This window comes from Mauremys reevesii, linkage group 1 (genome assembly GCF_016161935.1).
Source record: "Mauremys reevesii isolate NIE-2019 linkage group 1, ASM1616193v1, whole genome shotgun sequence".
Classification (NCBI taxonomy): Eukaryota; Metazoa; Chordata; order Testudines; family Geoemydidae; genus Mauremys; species Mauremys reevesii.
Window position 1 is genome coordinate 322,572,294 of NC_052623.1, and position 18,762 is coordinate 322,591,055.

Consider the following 18,762-nt stretch of genomic DNA (forward strand, 5'->3'; position numbering starts at 1 on the left):
TACAAGAAAACATTACAATATGTTAAAGAAACACGATGATTTACATTAACGTTCTGTGAGCAGTGGCCAGACATAGAATGGGTGGGGCAGATCTCACTCAGAGGCAGGCATCTAGTTCTTATTTACAGGCACACCCTGACTTTTTTTTTTTTTTTATTAGACAGACATCGTCTATCCAAACAAGTGACCATATCTCAGAGTTCTCTGTTCCCTCAACTGGTTCAAGGATCTTTTCAAAGTTTGTGTGGAAGTTACTTTTTTTTCATCCATTCCCCTACAGGTTCATTACCATGGATATTTCACTTTTGGGTTAGGGTGCCCACCTCCAAGGCTCTGTAGTCCAGGGCAAATGGACTCTGGAAGAAGCTTCTGTCCAGATCAACATTCTCAAACTTAGGGTGTTGCCCCGAAAAATGGATTTTTGGCATTCCTAGCCTACTGCCCACTTAATGTGTCTTTCCCGAGATATGTTTCTGGAATTGTGAAGGAAAACACTGAAGGACATGGATATAACCTTCCAATAAAGTAATTGACATAGGCAGTATACTTTTCAAAAAAATAATTTTATTAACATAGCTAATAACCCCTAATACAGTATGATCTAAAAATCCTAAACACGGCACAAAGCCCCTTATACCAGTGGTTCTTAAACTGTGGATCATGACCCCCTTTGAATAGGGTTGCCAGGGCTGGCTTAGGCTTGCTGGGGCCAGGGGCTGAAGCCCTGGGCAGCAGCACTCAGGTTGCAGGCCCCCTGCATGGGGCTGAAGCCCTTGAACTTCAGCTTTGGCTCCTCCTGCCCAGAGCAGTGGGGCTCAGGATTTGCTGCCCTTCCCCCGTCCCCCCGCCCCCAGCAGAGAGGGACTTTGCCTCTGAGAAAGTGAACATTGCCCTTCTTTTAGACTACTTCCTGTCCCTGAAGACATTTGGACTCGCCCTCACTGGCTATCAGTGACTTCCATCCCCACCACCTGCGTGGAAGGGCACTCCATATTTATACACCCGTTGACTACCAGGTTTTGGAAGGTTTCAGAGTAGCAGCCGTGTTAGTCTGTATCCGCAAAAAGAACAAGAGTACTTGTGGCACCTTAGAGACTAACACATTTATTTCAGCATAAGCTTTCGTGGGCTACAGCTCACTTCTTCAGATGCATAGAATGGAACACACAGACAGGAGATATTTATACATACAGAGAACATGAAAAGGTGAAAGTGTGCTGAAGAAATGGAGGGAATCATCGGTCTTCTGATTAAATAGATGTGACTCATCAAAAGAAAGGTCCTCAATGGTTTTCTGCACCTTTCTGGGGAAACTGGATGAGTGCAGCCATCATTCTCTCCTCATGACAATACCAGTGGCCATCTAGTGAGACAAGGTATCTGCTGCATCTATAGCTAACTGTAGCACCATTCTAGCCACCAGCTTGCCCTCCTCCAGGATAGATGGGAAACATGCTCAGTCTTGCTGAGGCAGCTTGTTGGCAAAGTCCTCCAATTTACTGTAGTTAAGAAATTCATATTTGGCAAGCAAAGCCTGGTAGTTTGAAATCTGAAATTGGAGGCTTGCTGAAGAAAAGAACTTGTATCCCAGAAGATCCAAGAGTTTGCCCTCATCTGTCGAGGTGGAGCACGTATGTTGCTATCTGGATCATTCTGTTGCTGCTTGCACCACAGGGTTATTGGGTGAGGGGTGAGAGAAAAGAACTCTGACTCTTTAGCTGGCATGTAGTATCTCTTCTCTGCCCCCTTGAGGGTAAGCGAGCAAGTAGCTGGGGTATGTCAAACTATTTCATCTGGTTGGAGAATGGCATAGTTAATTTGAAGAGCAACCCTGTTCGGTACTGATGAATGAAGGATGTCCTGGAGCTGATGCTGCTTGTCCTGTAATTCATCAAGTGGCATATGCTGTTTGCCTGTCACCCTTCACAGGAGTTCCTGAAACTGGAAAAAGTCATCTGCAGGTAAGGGGGTGGCTGAAGTGACTGCATCTGGAGAGGATGATGGGAAATGCTCCTGTTCCAATGGTACCCTCAGAACTGGAATGAACAGTTCATCCTCCATACCTTGTTTGGAGCATCTGCTCAAGGGTTCCCTAAGTAGAGATAGGGGCAAAGCTTCCTTCGTGGAATGGGTGGGTTCCAAGGGTGGGTACTGGGGCCAGGACCCCCAGTTGGGCCAGCAAGACTGATCCGTCAGATAGTGCAGAGCACCACATGAAGGTAACCAGCAGCTTCCATGCTGCTGAAGGGGAGGGTATTGCCACACCACGGGCAGACCTTTCATGTAACTGTACTAACCCGTAGCGAACAGGTGGCTCTTATGCTCTGTTGGAATCAGCCAACTATAAGAACTCGGATCCTGGATCCGATGACGGTACTGTCGAAACTGATGGAAGTATGTAAACCATAAGAGGCTGAGTTGAAACATGACCTGACGGTGGCAATTCCTAGATAGGTCGGATTTCCCTAGGTGCGGGGGAAGATGTGGAGATGTCAGTTCCCCCAGAGTGAACCACTCACGTGGCTCTGGTGCTTTGTCCGAGCATCGTGTTAGACCCGCATCAGGAGTCTCCCTAGGAGATAGGGGAGCAGGCAGATACTGGACACAGTGTTGGTATATAACCCACAAATACTCATTATTGCTTAGAAAATAAACCACTCACTCCACATTCATAACCCAAGCATACTACACCAGAATCTGCAGATCAGAATTGAAGTCCCAATGGCCAGTTGATGTTCAGTCTGATCACAAGTTGCGGGGAGTCAGCATTACCACATCTTAATCTAAACAGGGCCCTGGATCCATGAACGACTCCAAATTGTGAGAGTATCAAATATCTTTAATAATCCACTTTGTCAGATCAGTAGTTGTCTAGGCAATTTCAGAGACAGTTCTGGGCAAATTGTCAAAACCCAAAAATGTTTAGAAACAGTCCCAGGCCCAAGCCGTTCCTCTTTCCCCAGTTCTTGTTTACAACTACAGCAGATACATTTCAACAGGTACATTGTTATGTTATTTCCTTATCTGGTATTTCTCCATCTCTCTCATAAAGTTATTTTTCACGGACAGCTCTTGACGGCTTAAAATCTCAAATTCTTGCTTCAGTTGTCAACACACAACTCATGTCAAGCACACTTCATCCACACTAGGCCTATATTACATGGATATATGGATTATGTATGGATATATCTCTCCCAACACCTGGTGTCAACAGTACCCATTCTATAACTGGAGCTGAGAACTGTCCCCGAACTGACAGATGCCTCATCTTAATGGAGGCTGACCCTGAAAGTGTGCACAGCTTGGTACCAGCAGATCTGTTGGTCTGCGCAATTTTGTGTCATGCTTGTGTGCCTTGGAACGCTGCCACTTCTCGGTGGCTGGAACTCATGGAAGGTGCATCATCCTTTGGCTTGGAGGAAGACTTACTGCCGTGCTTATGTGCATGCTTCCTTGCCTTCCAACTAGGCTCCAGCACAGGGTCTGTAGTTGCAGTACCACTGGAGCTGGAATTGAGCTCTGCAGCCAGAGGCGCACTCATGAGTTCCTCAGGCCAAAGTATGGGAGTGGGCAGGGGGAGCAGAGGAGTGTTCCCTGGCCTGGTTTTGACTTCAGACTCATGGCAACCTCCATGAGGTGCTTCTAGAGAAGAGCCTGGCCTTCCTGGGTACGGCTTGGGAAGGACTGGCAGACACTGCACCTGGATGAAATGTGGGCTTCTTCCAAGTAGTAGAGGCAGCGTTGGTGCTTGTCATTGACTGAGAATGAACGTGGGCAGGAGGCACAGATCTTTAAACCTGGCATCTTTGTCATAATCCAGTACCTGCGTGTGGGTACTGGGGGAGGGGGGAAGAATTGGAAAACAGATTCCCCCAAAGTCCAAATCCTACTAAAACTACTACTAAAAACTAGACTATGACAAAATAGCAAAAACAGTAGACTAAAACTAGCTATATATAGAATTTCTAAACTTGTTTGCTTTTAAAAGTGCATCAAAGATGAGAGGACACTAGCAGCTCCAACTCAGACCATGCAGCGGTGAGAAGGAACTGGAGGCGCAGTCGGGTCACCCTACTCTTTATTACCTTGGACAAAACCATAAGGCAAAGCAAGGGTGCATGCGTGGATCAATGGACACCACTACTTTCAAATTCTCCAGCTCTGCAGGCATGGCATGCTTGCGTAAACCCTCAGTGGATACAATAGGGGCAATCACTCGAAGAAGAATAAATGGATTAAAAACTGGTTAAATGATAGGTACGTTTCAGGGTGTATTTAAAACAGGTAATTAACAAATGGCTATGGTTCTAGTGGGGTCCTCTGAGGATTGATTCTTGCCCCTATGGTATTTAATCTTTTTATCCATGACTTGGGAAAAAAAACAATTACTAAAAAAATTTGCAGAGGGACACAAAAATTGGAAGATGGTATATAATGAAGAGGACAGGTCACTGATCTAGAGCAATCTGGATCACTTGGTAAGATGGGCTCAAGCAAGCAATGTGCATTTCAATATGACAAATGTAAGGTTATACATATAGGAACAAATAATTTAGGTCGTACTTACAGCATGGGAGACTATCTTGGGAAGCAGTGACTCTCAAAAAGACTTGGGTGATGTGGTGGATAATCCACTGAACATGTTCTCCCAGTGTGATGCTGTGGCCAAAAAGGCTAATAATGTGATCGTGGGATGTATAAACAGAATACAGAGTAGAAGTAGGGAGGTTATATTACCTCTGTATTTGGCACTGGTGCAACTGCTACAGGAATTGTGTCCAGTTCTGGTGACCACTTTTCAATAAAGATTTTCAAAATTTGGAGAGGATTCAGAGAAGAGGTACAAGAATGACTGCAGGGCTGGAAAACATGCCTTATAGTGAGACTCCAGAAGCTCCATCTATTTAGCTTATCAAAGGGGAAGACTTGCTCACGGTCTGCAAGTACCTACATGAGAGAACAGATATTTGGTAACAACAGATAGCTCTTTAAATCTAGCTGACCAAGGTATGACAAGATCCACTGGTGATTGCAAGTTCAAGCTAGACACATTCAGACTAGAAATAAGGTGCACATTAACAGTCAGGGTAATTATTGGAACATCCCACCAGGGGTTGTGGTAGATTCCCCATCACTGCAGATTTTAAAATCAAGATTGGATGTTTTTCTAGAAAACATGCTCTAGTTCAATCACAGCTATTGAACTTGAAGCTAGAATTATTACAGGGACATCCTATGGCCTGCCTGTGTTATGTAAGTCAGACTAACTGATCACAAAGGTTATCTGTCAAACCTTAAAAAATCAAAAACAGTGTCTACATGCTATGCTCTAGTTTAGCCAAGAGTTACTGGGATGGATGCAGGAATTAGTGGGTGAAATTCTGTGTCCTATTTTATGCAGATGGTCAGGCTGAAAGATAAGTTGTCCCTTGTGGCTTTACTCTTATATGAATTTCAGATTTTTCCCTAATGTATTATATTGAAAAGCATGACATATAGGTCACTACCTTGTAAAAGGCTATCAGACTTCATGAACCACTGATCAGAGCTATTGTAGCAAGACTGTCAGTCATTTGCTGTGAAACAAAAATAAAACAACCCACAAGTTTCAGTAGTTCAAAATTTTTTTTAAAAAAACCCACTGAAGTGACTATAAGCTTCTACTCACTGTTATGGGAATACCTTTAATAAAAACGTTTGCTTAAGGTATATATAGGCAGTCAGAAACCCAATAAATGAAACTGTAGGCAGTCCAGGTTTGATCATATTGTTGCTTGCAGTATTTCTTAATCTTCAAACAGATGCACCAAGTTTTCATAAAAATCACTAGATCACTACAGTTGAGGTTATTTTTGTACACTATGCTTTATTATTTAAACATTACTCAGTAAATTTCTAAACAAACACTCTTTATCTCACTTATACAGGAAAATAAGCCAAGAGAATACTTAATGCAGGCCATTCTCATAGGGATGGCTTTGCTGAACACTGTTTTTCCAAAACAAAAAAATATAGTTTGTTTGTTGGAGTAATTGCTGCAGTGTTTTTCCACCTCTACTGTAGTGTGTGTGACTTTTAACTCTAAGTAACCCTTGTAATCTTTAGATAACATCTTCCAAACTAAATTCTAATTTCCTAGTCCCAAATCATTAAGCTGATCCTTTTTGTGAAAGTGCATTAGAAACCATCTAGGTTATCTGCTTGCATGAGATTATTGGCTGCATTAAAAAAAACAGTTAGACGTTGCCTAAAATTTAATGCCTTGTCACTACTTCCTTTCTCTCGCTATAATGAGAACCTGGACAAAGCCCAAGTGCAGCACAAGCTACGAGTTTCATAAATATGGTAGCTCTATTATAGGTTTTTGTGGCAGTTCAGCCCTAAGAGGCTAAGTCACCTTCAAAAGCTACAGATACGTTACAACAGGTGAGAGCAAGGAAAAAAGCTTTTTGGAAACCATAGCTTTCTTCAGAGAAAAATGCCAGAGACTAAAGAGAGGGGAAGAAGAAGAAAAAGAAATGCTTGAAACACTGCAAAAACTATTAATTTTGCTATAAAGCTTTGTCAGAAGCCTGGATTGAAATACTTGCCTGGGTCTGAACAGAAACTGATACTACATGAACTCAGAGGATTTGCTGGGCAATGAATAAGAGACATTACAAAATCGTAGAATATTACAGATACAAAATTAAACGGAAGATGGGAAAAATTCAACATTAGTTCCTGGTTCTTTTTAGCTTCTATTTTGAGAAGCCAACAGGGTAATGGTCCATCACAGTATGCATAAACTTTAGGTATTTATACTGTTTTGGTACAACAATTAAGACTTAAGTTGGCATAGCAACTTTACCTTGATACGTAGGATTTTGAACTTAAAGTTGTTTGTAGTTAAATTAAAAAAATCCCCTCAAGTTTAGGAATACAAACTACTTAGAAAACAATGCTGAAACTAGAGGTCCTGAGCTTCTGTTTTGAATCCAATGCTTATCACATATTAACTTTCAGATGGAAAAGTCTTCTGGCCATGCCCTGAGCACTGGAAGCTAGTCGTATCTATGGATTAAAAAGTGAGGGGAAAAATAATTACAAATGGTGAAGTAGATCCAACCACCCTCCTGTGAATACGAAAGTGCTGGTTTAGATAAAAAGTTAATTCCTGTGTAGTAAATCTAGTATCTTGCTTAAAAGGGGCTCAGTTAGCTTAAATCACCTTCTCTAAGAACTGTTCTCCCTTAGTTAAGCTGCTATCATCTTAGAAACCTTAGAAATAGATTTTCAAATCAGATTTTTAAGTTATTGATGTAAATGCTCAACAAGCAGTCAGCCCATTTGTTTTGATGCACAAAGCTCTATTTAGGAGCTTTTTAGGCACTCATTAGAATATAATGGCCTTGGTTCACTTACAATTTTTGGATGTACTTTTTACTATTTGTAGATCTCCAAAGGCCATGCTTAATAACTTGGAAGAAAAACTTAAACCAACCAAAAAAAAAAAATCTAGTCCCCCAAACACATGTGCACAATTTTGATAAGTTACAATATAGTCTTTATAACCTAGAATTTGGTAATTAACACCTATGGGAAAACACACACTTTGGTTTCATATCCTTAATCATATCTCAGTAACCACCCCTTTTGAAAGCTAAATGGAAACCGATGTTCCTGTATTTGTCAGACCGTTATTAGAGACTGTATCTGTTTAGAAAAACACACAATAAGTTGCCCCCACACCTAAACATACTGAAAAGGCAGGCACTCACTGTTGCAGAGATTTCAATTCAGAAGGCAAATCACAACCTACATAAACTCCATTTTCTAGGCTGTATTCCAAAAGAGCACTGAAACAGGGATCCTACCCAAAAATAAAAAAGCAAGTTTAAACACAGTAGCACGTTTTGAATTCATTTGTGTATTTAAGAGAGTATTAACAGGTGATGCAAGAGTACAGGAGACCTACATTTATTTGAATAAAGTATTTGTCAAAAAATAGAACCTGCAGACTGGTTAACAAAAAAGGTAATTAAATAATGTTGCTACATTTAGCTGGAGTTTACATTCTCTACAGATAGATTAGTATGTGCTCCTAAAAGTATGAGATGTTTCTGAAACCCTGCACTCTGGAAAGGCACAGTAACCTTATCTTTTTGATCCATTATAAATGATAGAGCAGGTGGTGATTCTAAATACACAGAATGCTTATTAGCTGTAGTCCCCCACATTTCCTTACCTGGAAATGAAAGTGTTTTGCTCCATCCTCTCATCTTGGTCAACATGGATTTACAAAGCAGTATTTTTTAGGTAACAATCATGATGTTTAGATTGATTTGGATGCATTGTTAATACCTTGTTAGATTCCCTTTAGGCTTGGTATTCGCAAAATAATCCAAGCACTCTTAGGGCTTCTTTTGGGAAGATTGATTTCTAAATTATAAATTCATATTGACCAAGATCCAAGGAGGGACTAAAACACTTTCATTTCCAGGTAAGGCTAAGGACGGTAACTTAAAGAATGACGCTTCACACTGATTTTCTCCATCTAAACTAGGGTGACCAGATGTCCCGATTTTATAGGGACAGTCCCGATTTTTGGGTCTTTTTCTTATGGCTTCTATTACCCCCTGCCCCGTCCCGATTTTTCACATTTGCTGTCTGGTCATCCTAATCTAAACATATCTAGTGTGTCCCTATATGGTAGGGAAGATTGTCAATAAGATGGCTTAGACAAAGGAAAATTCTGACTGTCCTACTTCTACATATTTGCTTACTCTTAGGACATAGACAAAAAGCTAAATATTCTAAAGACTTGTAGGTGATATCAGAAAGTATTTTGACATTTTGGATGACAATGACCATAGTATTCCTTAGGGCATGGAAGTCAATAGCTGTAGTACTAACATATACAAAGTCCCAGCGCAACTGAAGCCACAAGCTGAGAAGTCAAAAATATTGCATATAAATTCCTCTCTCCAACTGTCCCTTTAGTCACAGATAGGGATACAAATTTAAATAAAGGAGATGGCTGTGCACTGAAAAAAAATACAGGAAACTAGAAACAGTATGCCAAGGTTCCATCTTGGTGGCATCTCTGGTTTCTAGGTGAAATTTACAAGTAAAACTCTCCCCACCCCCAACTGCCCATCCTCCGAACTCCCTCTGGGATCTGAAAGTCAGGCCACATTCTTTCACATCTGTGCATCACCACCATCAGTAGGAGATCATACAGGCCAAATTCTGACTTTATTTTACATCTGTGCAACCTCACTGAAAGCAACATCCAATGGAGCTTCTGCACATGAGAGCAGAATTTGGCTCCACAATTAAAACAATTATGAAATCTACTAATACATATGCTAAAAGAGAATCCAGCTCACAAACCTAGCACTGCAGAGATAATGCAGCTAAGATGAGTAAAAAAAAAAAGACGACTTTTAGTGACACGTCACCTTATCTCTTGACTTTAGTGATGTCACTAAAGTCAAGAGATAAGGTGCCAGCTATGCATAGGGACAGGTATATGTTAGGTTAGAAGGTGCCATTTTAATCACTTTTCAAAGCAGAACTACACTAAAAAAAGACAGTTACCTTTTCGTAACTGGTGTTCTTTGAGATGTGTTGCTCATGTCTATTCCACAATAGGTGTGCGTACTCGCCATGTGCACCAGTGCCGGAAGTTTTTCCCCTAGCAGTACCCATGGGGGGAGAGCCTCCCACGGTCCCTGGAGTGGCGCCTGCCTAGTGCGGTATAAGGGGAGCTGCGTGCTCATCCCACCCACTTCTTGCCAGACAACTCCGGCAGAGGGGAAGGACGACGGGATGTGGAATACACATGACCTGACCAGGACAGGATAAAGGCATTGGAGATAGCGCTCTTCCCTAGGCCCCCCCCAGAGCAGAACCAAGGGCATTGTCGGTTCTGCCGGGTCGCGAATAGGTCCACCTGGGGAGGTCCCCACCTTCGGAAGAGCTAGTGGGCCACTTCTAGGTGTTCCGGGCGCCTGGCAGATGAAAGGCTTTTAGGTGGATGTTGTGGGCTATACAGAAGTCCCACAGACTGAGGGACTCATGGCAGAGGATCAGGCCCCGCCTTGCCTGTTGATATAGAACATTGAGGCCATGTTGTCCATGAGGACCCTGACGACCTTGCCCTTCAGGTGCGAGCGGAAGGCCATACACGCCAGTCGTGCCCTGAGTTCCTTGATGTTTATGTGAAGGGTCAGGTCTTGCAGAGATGACAGGCCTTGGGTCTGAAGTTTCCCCACATGGGCCCCCCAGCCCAGGTCCGATGCATCGCATACCAGCTCCAACGATGGGGCCCTGTCACTGAACGGGACCTATTGGAGCATGTTGCTTGGTGTGGACCACCACCACCGCAGGGAGGTGATCACTGAGTTCGGCACAGTGAGGACTTTGTCCATTCTCTCCATGGCCTGGGAGAACTGCGAGGCCAGCCAGAGCTGGAGGGGCCTCATCCTGAGTCTGGCATGGTGGACCACATACGTGCACGCCGACATGTGACCTAGCAGTTGCAGGCAAGTCCCGGCTGTCGTTACCAGGAACATTGCAATCGAGTCGATGAGCCCTTTCAGGGTCTCGAACCTGTCTGGGGGGAGAGAGGCCCTGGCCGATGTTGCGTCCAGCACCACCCCAATAAACTCTATGCATTGGACTGCGACTAATGTGGACTTGGTGTTGTTTTTCCAACAGGCCCAAGGCGGTGCACGTGGACAGGAGAAGTGCCACACAATCCCTCATCTGCGATCGGGAAGTGCCCTTGACCAGCCAGTCGTCTATATAGGGGAATATCTGGACGCCCCCCGCGCCTGAGGTAGGCCGCTACCACTGACATACACTTTGTAAAGACCCTGGGGGCAGCTGACAGACCAAATGGGAGGACGTGAATTGGTAGTGACTCTGTCCCACCATGAAATGGAGGACGCGCCTGTGCCCTTCGAATATGTGGATATGGAAGTATGTGTCCTGTACATCAAGGGCAGCGTACCAATCCCCAGGATTCAGGGAGGGGATGATGGAGGCCAGAGAAACCATGTGGAACTTGAGTTTCACCATGTACTAGTTCAGGACTCGCAGGTCCATGGTGGTCTTGAGCCCCCTTTGGCCTTCGGGATAAGGAAATACTGGGCGTAATATCTCTTGCCCAGGAACTCCTTGGGCACCGCCTCTATCACTCCTAGTTCCAGGAGCCGCCCAACCTCCTGCTCGAGCAGAGCCTCGTGCGATGGGTCCCCCAAGAGGGATGGATTGGGCGGGGAGGAGGTCAACTGAAGGGTGCAACCCTGGGAGATGGTGTTGAGGACCCAACGGTCTGAGGTGAGCCGCAACCATTCCAGGAGGAAAGCACACAACCAATTGGAAAAAGGGAGCTTTATTAGGGGTGGATCCCTGCTGAGAACTGGCGGGGTACCCCCAAGGGTCCCATCAAAACCGCCTTTTACCTGCCTGCTTGCCCTTAGAGGACCCAGGCTGGGGGGCAGGCCGAGACTGCCTTTGCGGGCATTTTCTATGGTCCCACTGCTTCTTATGGGCGGCCTGGGTGGGAGCCTGCTGCGGCTTGAACTTGAGTTTTGCCGGAGCAGGGACATAGAGACTCAAGGTCTGGAGGGTCGTGTGGAAGTCTTTCATGCTGTGCAGCCTTGTGTCTGTTTCTTCAGCAGAGCCTTCCCAGCGAAAGGGAGATCCTGCATTAACAATAGTGCTTTGCTGGATAGCCCAGAGAGCAGGAGCCAGGATGCCCGTCTCATGGACACCGCCGAGGCCATGGACCGTGCGGCCGTGTCCGCTGCATCCAAAGTGACCTGCAGGGATGCTCTCGCGGCCGCTGCCTCTTCCTCCACAAGCGCCTTAAACTCCTTTCTGTTGTGCTCTCGGAGGGAGTCCTCAAACTTGGGGAGGGACCCCCAGAGATTAAACTTATAGCAACCCAGGAGAGCCTGATGGTTTGCTACTCTAAGCTGGAAGCTTGATGACAAACTTTTCTCCCGAAAGTATCCAGCCTCTGAGAGTCTTTGTTCTTAGGGGTTGGGGCTGGTTGCCCCTGTCGTTCCCTGCAGTTGACCGACTCAACCACCAAGGAGTTGGGCGCCGGGTGGGTATACAAATACTCGTGCCCCTTAGTGGGTACAAAGTACTTGCGTTCTGCCTTCTTAGAGATAGGAGCAAACAAGGCTGGTGTTTGCCACAGGGCATTTGAAATTCTTACCACCCCTTCAAGGAGCGGTAAGGCCACCATGCCCGGTGCCGAAGGGGACAGCACATTGAACAGGGAGTCTGAGGGCTCCTTCATCTCCTCTGCCTGGAGGTGGAGGCTCGCTGTCACCCTTTTTAAGAGGTCTTGGTGGGCCTGGCAGTCCTCCTGTGGGATGGAGCCGCAATCAGCTCCTCCGGACGGGCTGAGGAGGCCGGTGTGGTGCTTTGGGTGTCGGCTGGCACCGGAGGATCCATCACCTGGTCAGACTCCGGGCATGGTGCCGAGGACATGGGTCCCACCGACTCCTTTCTTGGAAGTCTAGGGATGGAGGCCGACAGTGCTTCCGATGCTCCGGCCACCAAGCGAGTTCCCATTGGAGGCTGCACTGGTGGCCATGGTGCCCATTGGTACCACTGGGCCGGCCATGACGCTCGGTGCCACTGCACTTGCTGAGGCACCAGCAGGGCCGGCTGATCAGGTTGGCTAGCCTAGCTTGTAGATGGCTGATGTGCGACCCGCTGCTGCCTCTGGACCGGGAGTAGCAGCAGTGCTGGGATCTACATCGGTCATGGGACTGCAATCTCGAGGTGGAGGAACGGCACTGACAGTAGTAGCTGCTCCGTGAACGACCTCAACAGGGCAGACCTGCAACAGCGAGATACCGGCGAGCGATGTCCAGGGCTATGGTGCCTTGGCGGAGACTGGGAGCGGGAGTCCAAGCGGGAACGGCATCGAAGGTTGTGCTGCGACCGACTGTGGTACCTCCTTCTAGACGAGGACCGTTGCGACGTCTGCCATGGTCCCGTTGGTATTCACTCTGCAAAGACGAGCGGTGCAGGGAGTCCCGGTTGGACGGTACCCATCCAGAGAGTCTGGCCGGCATCGAGGGCGATCCACATGGACTGAGCCCTGAATGGTTGCTAGGCGGTGAGTGGTGTTGGGAACGTTCCCTCAACTGAGACCGGTACTGGGCCAGCGGCGACTGCAGAGATCCCAGTGGCGGCTTGCCCCTGGAGCACGGGGTTGACATCGGCAGAGCTCCAGGCACCGGCACGGACATGACGTCCCTGGCCACCTGGAGGGCTTCGGGCATAGATGGCATCCAGACATCCGGAGAGGCCTGCTCCGAAGGGGCCAGGCTACTCCACTCAACGTGCGTCGGAGACCTAGGACCTGGTGGGGATTGAGGACTACCTGACATGGGCCTAGCCACTGTCCCAGACTTCCCTCGGTGCCGTTGTGAAGAGGGAGTCTTTCCGGTCCTCTTGGCGTGCCCTGTGGAAGGGGAGCGGTGCCGCCTGGTGGATGGTACCAGAGGGTCTCCACGTACCGATGCCACGGTGCCAGATACCAGTTCGGAGCAGTGTGCCGGGGTTGGGGCCAGCGCCGAATCCATCAGGATGGCCTGGAGCCTAATGCCCCTTTCTTTTTTGGTCCGGGGCTTAAACGACTTGCAGATCTTGCACCTTTCGCTGATATGGGTTTCTCCCAAGCAGTGCAGACAGTCCGCGTGCGGGTCACTCCTTGGGATAGAATGCCTACAAGAGCCACACGACTTAAATCCTGGGGCACAGGGCATGCCCCAGCCCTGGCTCACTAACTAAATTAACTGAAAAAAGCTAACTGACTACAGGTACTAATGAACGAACGAACAGTTCTGTGGACAAGCTGCAGTGAAGCTGGAGCTGAGCAGTTCTGACGCATCTTCACTGTCGGCAAGAAGGAACTAAGGGTGGAGGGGATCGCACAGCTCCCCTTATACCGCACCAGGCAGGTGCCACTCCAGGGGTTGCGGGCGGGAGGGGCACTCCCGCCTACAGTACTGCTAGGGGAAAAACTTCCGGCACCAGTGCATTTGGCAAGCACGCACACCTATTGTGGAATACACATGAGCAATCACTCGAAGAAGAAGAAAGCAGTGTTCAATGCTGTTTTGAAAAGAGTTTCATATAAAAGGAGAATGAAGAGACATTGTTTTTCACACCAAGTAAACAAAAACTCAAAACAGTTCATAGCCCCAAAATACGATACAATTACTGCACACACTTCTGGTTTTTTTTAAAGAGGGAAAAAACAAAACCACCACCATCTTACTTTTACAAGAACATGAGGATTTCCCACCACAATAAGCAAAGCCTTTGGTCTGGTAATTGCCACATTAAATCGTTTTGCATTAGAGACAAATCCCAAGTAGTATCTATCATCATCAAATGAGCCCTCATTTGATCGTACCTAAAATTAATAGACAAACAAAGCAACAGTCAATAAGTGAGAAGGAAACTCACCAAAATATACTGCAGTCATAATTTGTTTTCTTTCCTACTGTAGTAAGGATGGATCAGAGTAAGCATACAAGAAGTACAACTTCCCCCCACAAACTATGTTGCCAGTCTAGATATCTCTATACAAGGCAAGTTCTCCAGATGAGACTGCTCAAGGAGAATGGTGTGTAAAGTGGTCCCAGTGAAGCAGCAATCAGGGGTGTCAATCCTAATTCATAAGAGAAAGTTACTCACCTTGCAGTAACTGAGGTTTTTCGAGATGTGTGTCCCTGTGGTTCCCCCACTCTAGGTGACGGTGCGTCCTGGCGCCATTGATCGGAGATTTTTGGTAGCAGTGCCTGGTTGGGGCGCACGCACCCAGATGGTATCTCCCGTCTAGTTGGAATCTTCCTGAGTGCGTGCGCCCCACACCCTCCTCAGTTCCTTCTCTACCGTGGAGAATCATACTAGTACTCCAAAGTAGAGGGGAGGAGGGCAGGGAGTGGAGCACCCACAGAGACACACATCTCGAAGAACCTCAGTTACTGCAAGGTGAGTAACTTTCTCTTCTTCTTCGAGTGCTGTCCCTGTGGGTGCTCCACTCTAGGTGAATGTATAGCAATACCCACTATGGCTGGTGGGACTTTGGAGATGCGGCAGTGAGTACTGTAGATAGTACTGTATGGCCTACTATGGTGTTTGCCGTGGTGTCTTGCGTGAGAGCATAGCATTTTGCAAACTTGTGTTCAGATGACCCCATAGCCACTTTGCAGATGTCAGGAATGGGAACATTGTGTAGGAAGGCAACGGATGTCGACCTGGCTCGAGTAGAATGAGTTCTAATGCCTTCGGGCGGTTGAAGATTTTGTGCATGGTAACAGGATCTGATGCAGTCAGAGATCCACTTGGATAGACATTATTTAGAGATAGCCGTACCTTTTGATCTTTCTGTAAAGAAAACATAGAGTCATGGGGACTTACGAAATGGTTTAGTCCTGTCTAAATAAAAATGCGATTGCTCGCCTGACATCGAGAGTATGCAGGGTTGCCTCCTGCGGAGTCTTGTGAGGTTTGGGATAGAAAGTAGGTAAGTATATAGGTTGGTTGAGATGGAAGGTCGATACCACGTTAGGAAGAAAGTTAGGATGTGGTCTCAAAGTGACTTTGTCTTTGGAGAAGATTGTGTAGGGAGGGTGGGCCATAAGGGCGCTCATTTCACCAACTCTCCCTGCTGATGTTTTGGCAACTAAGAAATGCACCTTTATGGACATATGGAGATGAGAGGTAGCCAAGGCCTCAAATGGAGGTTTCCTGAGAGCATGAAGAACGAGGTTAAGATTCCATGCAGCCGCTGTTGGGTAAATTTCAGGGTAGAGATTTTGCAGGCCCGTGAGAAAGCATTTTATGGTGGGGTGGGTAAAGAATGAATAGCCGTCTAATAGGTCATGGAAGGTGGTAAATGCCTTCTTGAGTGTCTCTGAGAGGAGACATTAGGGCTTCCTGCCTCTTCACGTGAGAGGATGAAGCCGGGCTCCCGGTGGGTTCTGATGGAGCTGAGCGAAAGTCTGTCCTGTTTTAGTGTCAGGAGGTAGTCTAGAATGTTAGGGAGGGTCATGTTATTGGGTGTTAAGTGATTACGTGAGCACCAGAGGGCAAAACGCTTCCACTTCTGCAGGTAGGTTTTACGAGTGGAGTCTTTCCTACTGTGTAGGAGGACATATTGGACTTGCTCGGAACAGGCTAGTTCATGGGTTTGGAACCATGATGGAACCAGGCTGTGAGGTGGAGCTTTTGAAGAACCCGTCCGTCGTCCTGGGAATCGTGTTCTGGCCTGTTGGGGAGAGCCCGTGGGTGACGGGAGGACATGCAGAGTAGGTAGGGATACCACATCTGTCTTGGCCAAGCTGGGGCATTAAGGATGACCCGGGCCTTGTTGTCTGCAATCTTCCGAGGAACCCTGTGTAACAGAGGGATTGGTGGAAGGCGTACAGGAGGGAGTTGTTCCATGGGATGAGGAATGCACCTCCTAGGGATGCAGTTCCGAGTTCCACTCTGGAGCAAAATGGAACATTTTCGATTCTGGGTCATGGCAAAGAGATCCATTGACGGGGTGCCCCAGAGGGAGAAGAGCTGTTGGAGTGCTGCGGGGTGCAGTTCCCATTCACGTTGTGTCAAAAAGTGCCTGCTGAGTGCGTCGGCAGTAGTGTTGTGACAGCCTGGTAGGTAGGAAGCGATGATTTGTATTCGATGTCGTATGCACCAATTCCATAGTTGAATGGCTTCCACACAAAGGGAATGTGATCAGGCTCCCCCTTGTCTGTTTATGTAGTACATGCATGCTATGTTGTCTTTTAAGGCCCGAAGAGATTTGTGCTTTATGAGGGGAAGAAAGTGAAGGCATGCTCGCCTCATTGCTCTGAGCTCTAAGAGATTTATGTGTAGATGTGTCTCTGATGCGGACCACAGGCCTTGTGCCCTGTGTTCCCCTAGATGCGCTCCCCAACCAATCAGGGAAGCGTCCGTGGTGAGCATGAGCGTTGGGGAACATTGCTGGAAGGAAACCCTTGTGCAGAGGTTTTCTGGACTTGTTTACCAATGTTGGGAAGCTATAACATTGGGAGGAGGAGTTAGCAGCATCCCTAAGATGTGTCTGTTGGGTTTGAAATTGGAATTGAGCCAGCCCTGGAGACATCTCATGTGTAGCCTGGCGTGGTGAATCACGAAGGTGGTGGCTGTCCTGTGACCACGGAGCTGTAGGCAGAGTTTTGCCTGTGTCCTGGGACGAATAGAGAGCGTGTCTTTGAGCTGCATGATAGCGAGGAATCTGTGATATGGGAGCGAGGCCCTGCTCTGGATTGAGTCGAGATAAGCTCCGATGAACTCTATCTGTTGTTTAGGTGTCAGGGTAGATTTTGGGATGTTTATTTGGAGGCCTAGGCTGTGACGAGGGAGATGGCAAAACAGGTAGCTTGAAGTGTCTTGCCATAGGAGTTGCCCTTGATGAGGCAATCGTCCAGATAGGGGAACAGCGTGACCCCGTGTTTGTGGAGGTGAGCCACGACCACGGCTAGAGTCTTGGGGAAAAAAACTCTCGGTGCTGTGGGGAGTCCGAAAGGAAGAACTCTGTATTGAAAATGGTCGTGACCGATTGTGAATCATAGGAAGCGTCTGTGAGATGGATGGATTGATATATGAAAGTAAGCATCCTGTAAATCGAGAGCTGGGAACCAGTCCCCTTGATCCAGTGTAGGTATTATTATGCCCAGTGTGACCATCTTGAATCTTTGTATCCTCACGAATTTGTTCAGTCAGTGTAGATCTAGTATAGGCCTCCATCCTCCGGTCTTTTTCTGAGTTAGAAAGTAATGGGAGTAGAAACCTGTCCCTTGATTTTGCGTCAGCACAGGTTGCACTGCACCTAGTTGTAGAAGATACGCCACTTCTGTGCGAAGTAAGTGGTCGTGAGAAGGGTCCCTGAGGAGGGACGGGGAAGGGTAGGAGGGTAGGAGAAAGTTTGTCCTTATCAAAAGGGAGATCCTCCACTTTGGTCTGCAGTTCTTTGGGGATGCCAGATGCAGAGAGCCATGAGGATCTGCACATAACCACAGCGGTTGCAGTTGTATGGGCTGCTGTGTCTGCCGTGTCTAGAGATGCCTGTAGGGCTGTTCTGGAAATCAGTTGGCCCTCAGTCAGGATTGATTTGAAGTCTGCTCTCCTATCCTATGGAATGTAGGAGGCAAATTCAAAAGTTTATTGTAAATATCAAAGTCGTAACTGGCAAGGGGAGCAGAATAGTTTGCAATTCTAAATTGTAGTGTGGAGGACGTATAAATCTTGCGGCCCAAGACATCAAGGCATCTAAGGTCCTTGTCTTGCAGGGTGGGTCGATATTGTGACTGTTTCGTCCTCTGTGCAACTGCATCCATGACAAGGGAGTTCGGTGGTGGATGAGAAACAGGAAGTCAGTGTCTTTAGCAAGGACATAGTATTTACGTTTGGCCTTTTTGCAAGTTGGTACTAAAGACACTGGGGTTTGCCAGAGAGTGTCAGCTGGCTCCAGGAGTGCTTTGTTTATAGGGAGCGCAATTTTTGAGGGTGCAGACTGTTGAAGGATTCTGAGGAGTCTGTGTTGCATCTCCTGAACCTCTTGAAAGGGGATATCTTGATTGAGTGCCACCCTCCTGAAAAGTTCTTGAAATTGTTTACAGTCGTCCACGGCCCGTGGAGGCGGGGGGAGGAGGGCTCCGTCCTGGGCTAATGGAGAGTTAGGAGTCAGTGAGTCAGGATATGGTGCGC

General features: G+C 46.9%; 1 protein-coding gene across 7 annotated transcripts in view; it reads right to left on the reverse strand.

The window, feature by feature from the left end:
• Nucleotides 1-5,846: 5,846 nt before the first annotated feature.
• The window catches only part of MOV10L1 (Mov10 like RISC complex RNA helicase 1), a 91,191-nt gene continuing 78,275 nt past the window's right edge, over nucleotides 5,847-18,762 (reverse strand). For 6 of the 7 annotated variants that reach the window (XM_039512514.1, XM_039512535.1, XM_039512504.1 and 3 more), the window contains 3 exons: nucleotides 14,300-14,437; nucleotides 7,761-7,852; nucleotides 5,847-7,053 (listed from right to left, as the gene is read on the reverse strand). In XM_039512514.1, coding sequence (XP_039368448.1) covers nucleotides 7,044-7,053; nucleotides 7,761-7,852; nucleotides 14,300-14,437 — 240 coding nt within the window. In that variant the 3' untranslated portion in view covers nucleotides 5,847-7,043. The remainder of the gene's footprint in view (nucleotides 7,054-7,760; nucleotides 7,853-14,299; nucleotides 14,438-18,762) is intronic. The other variant, XM_039512495.1, reaches the window with a different exon arrangement.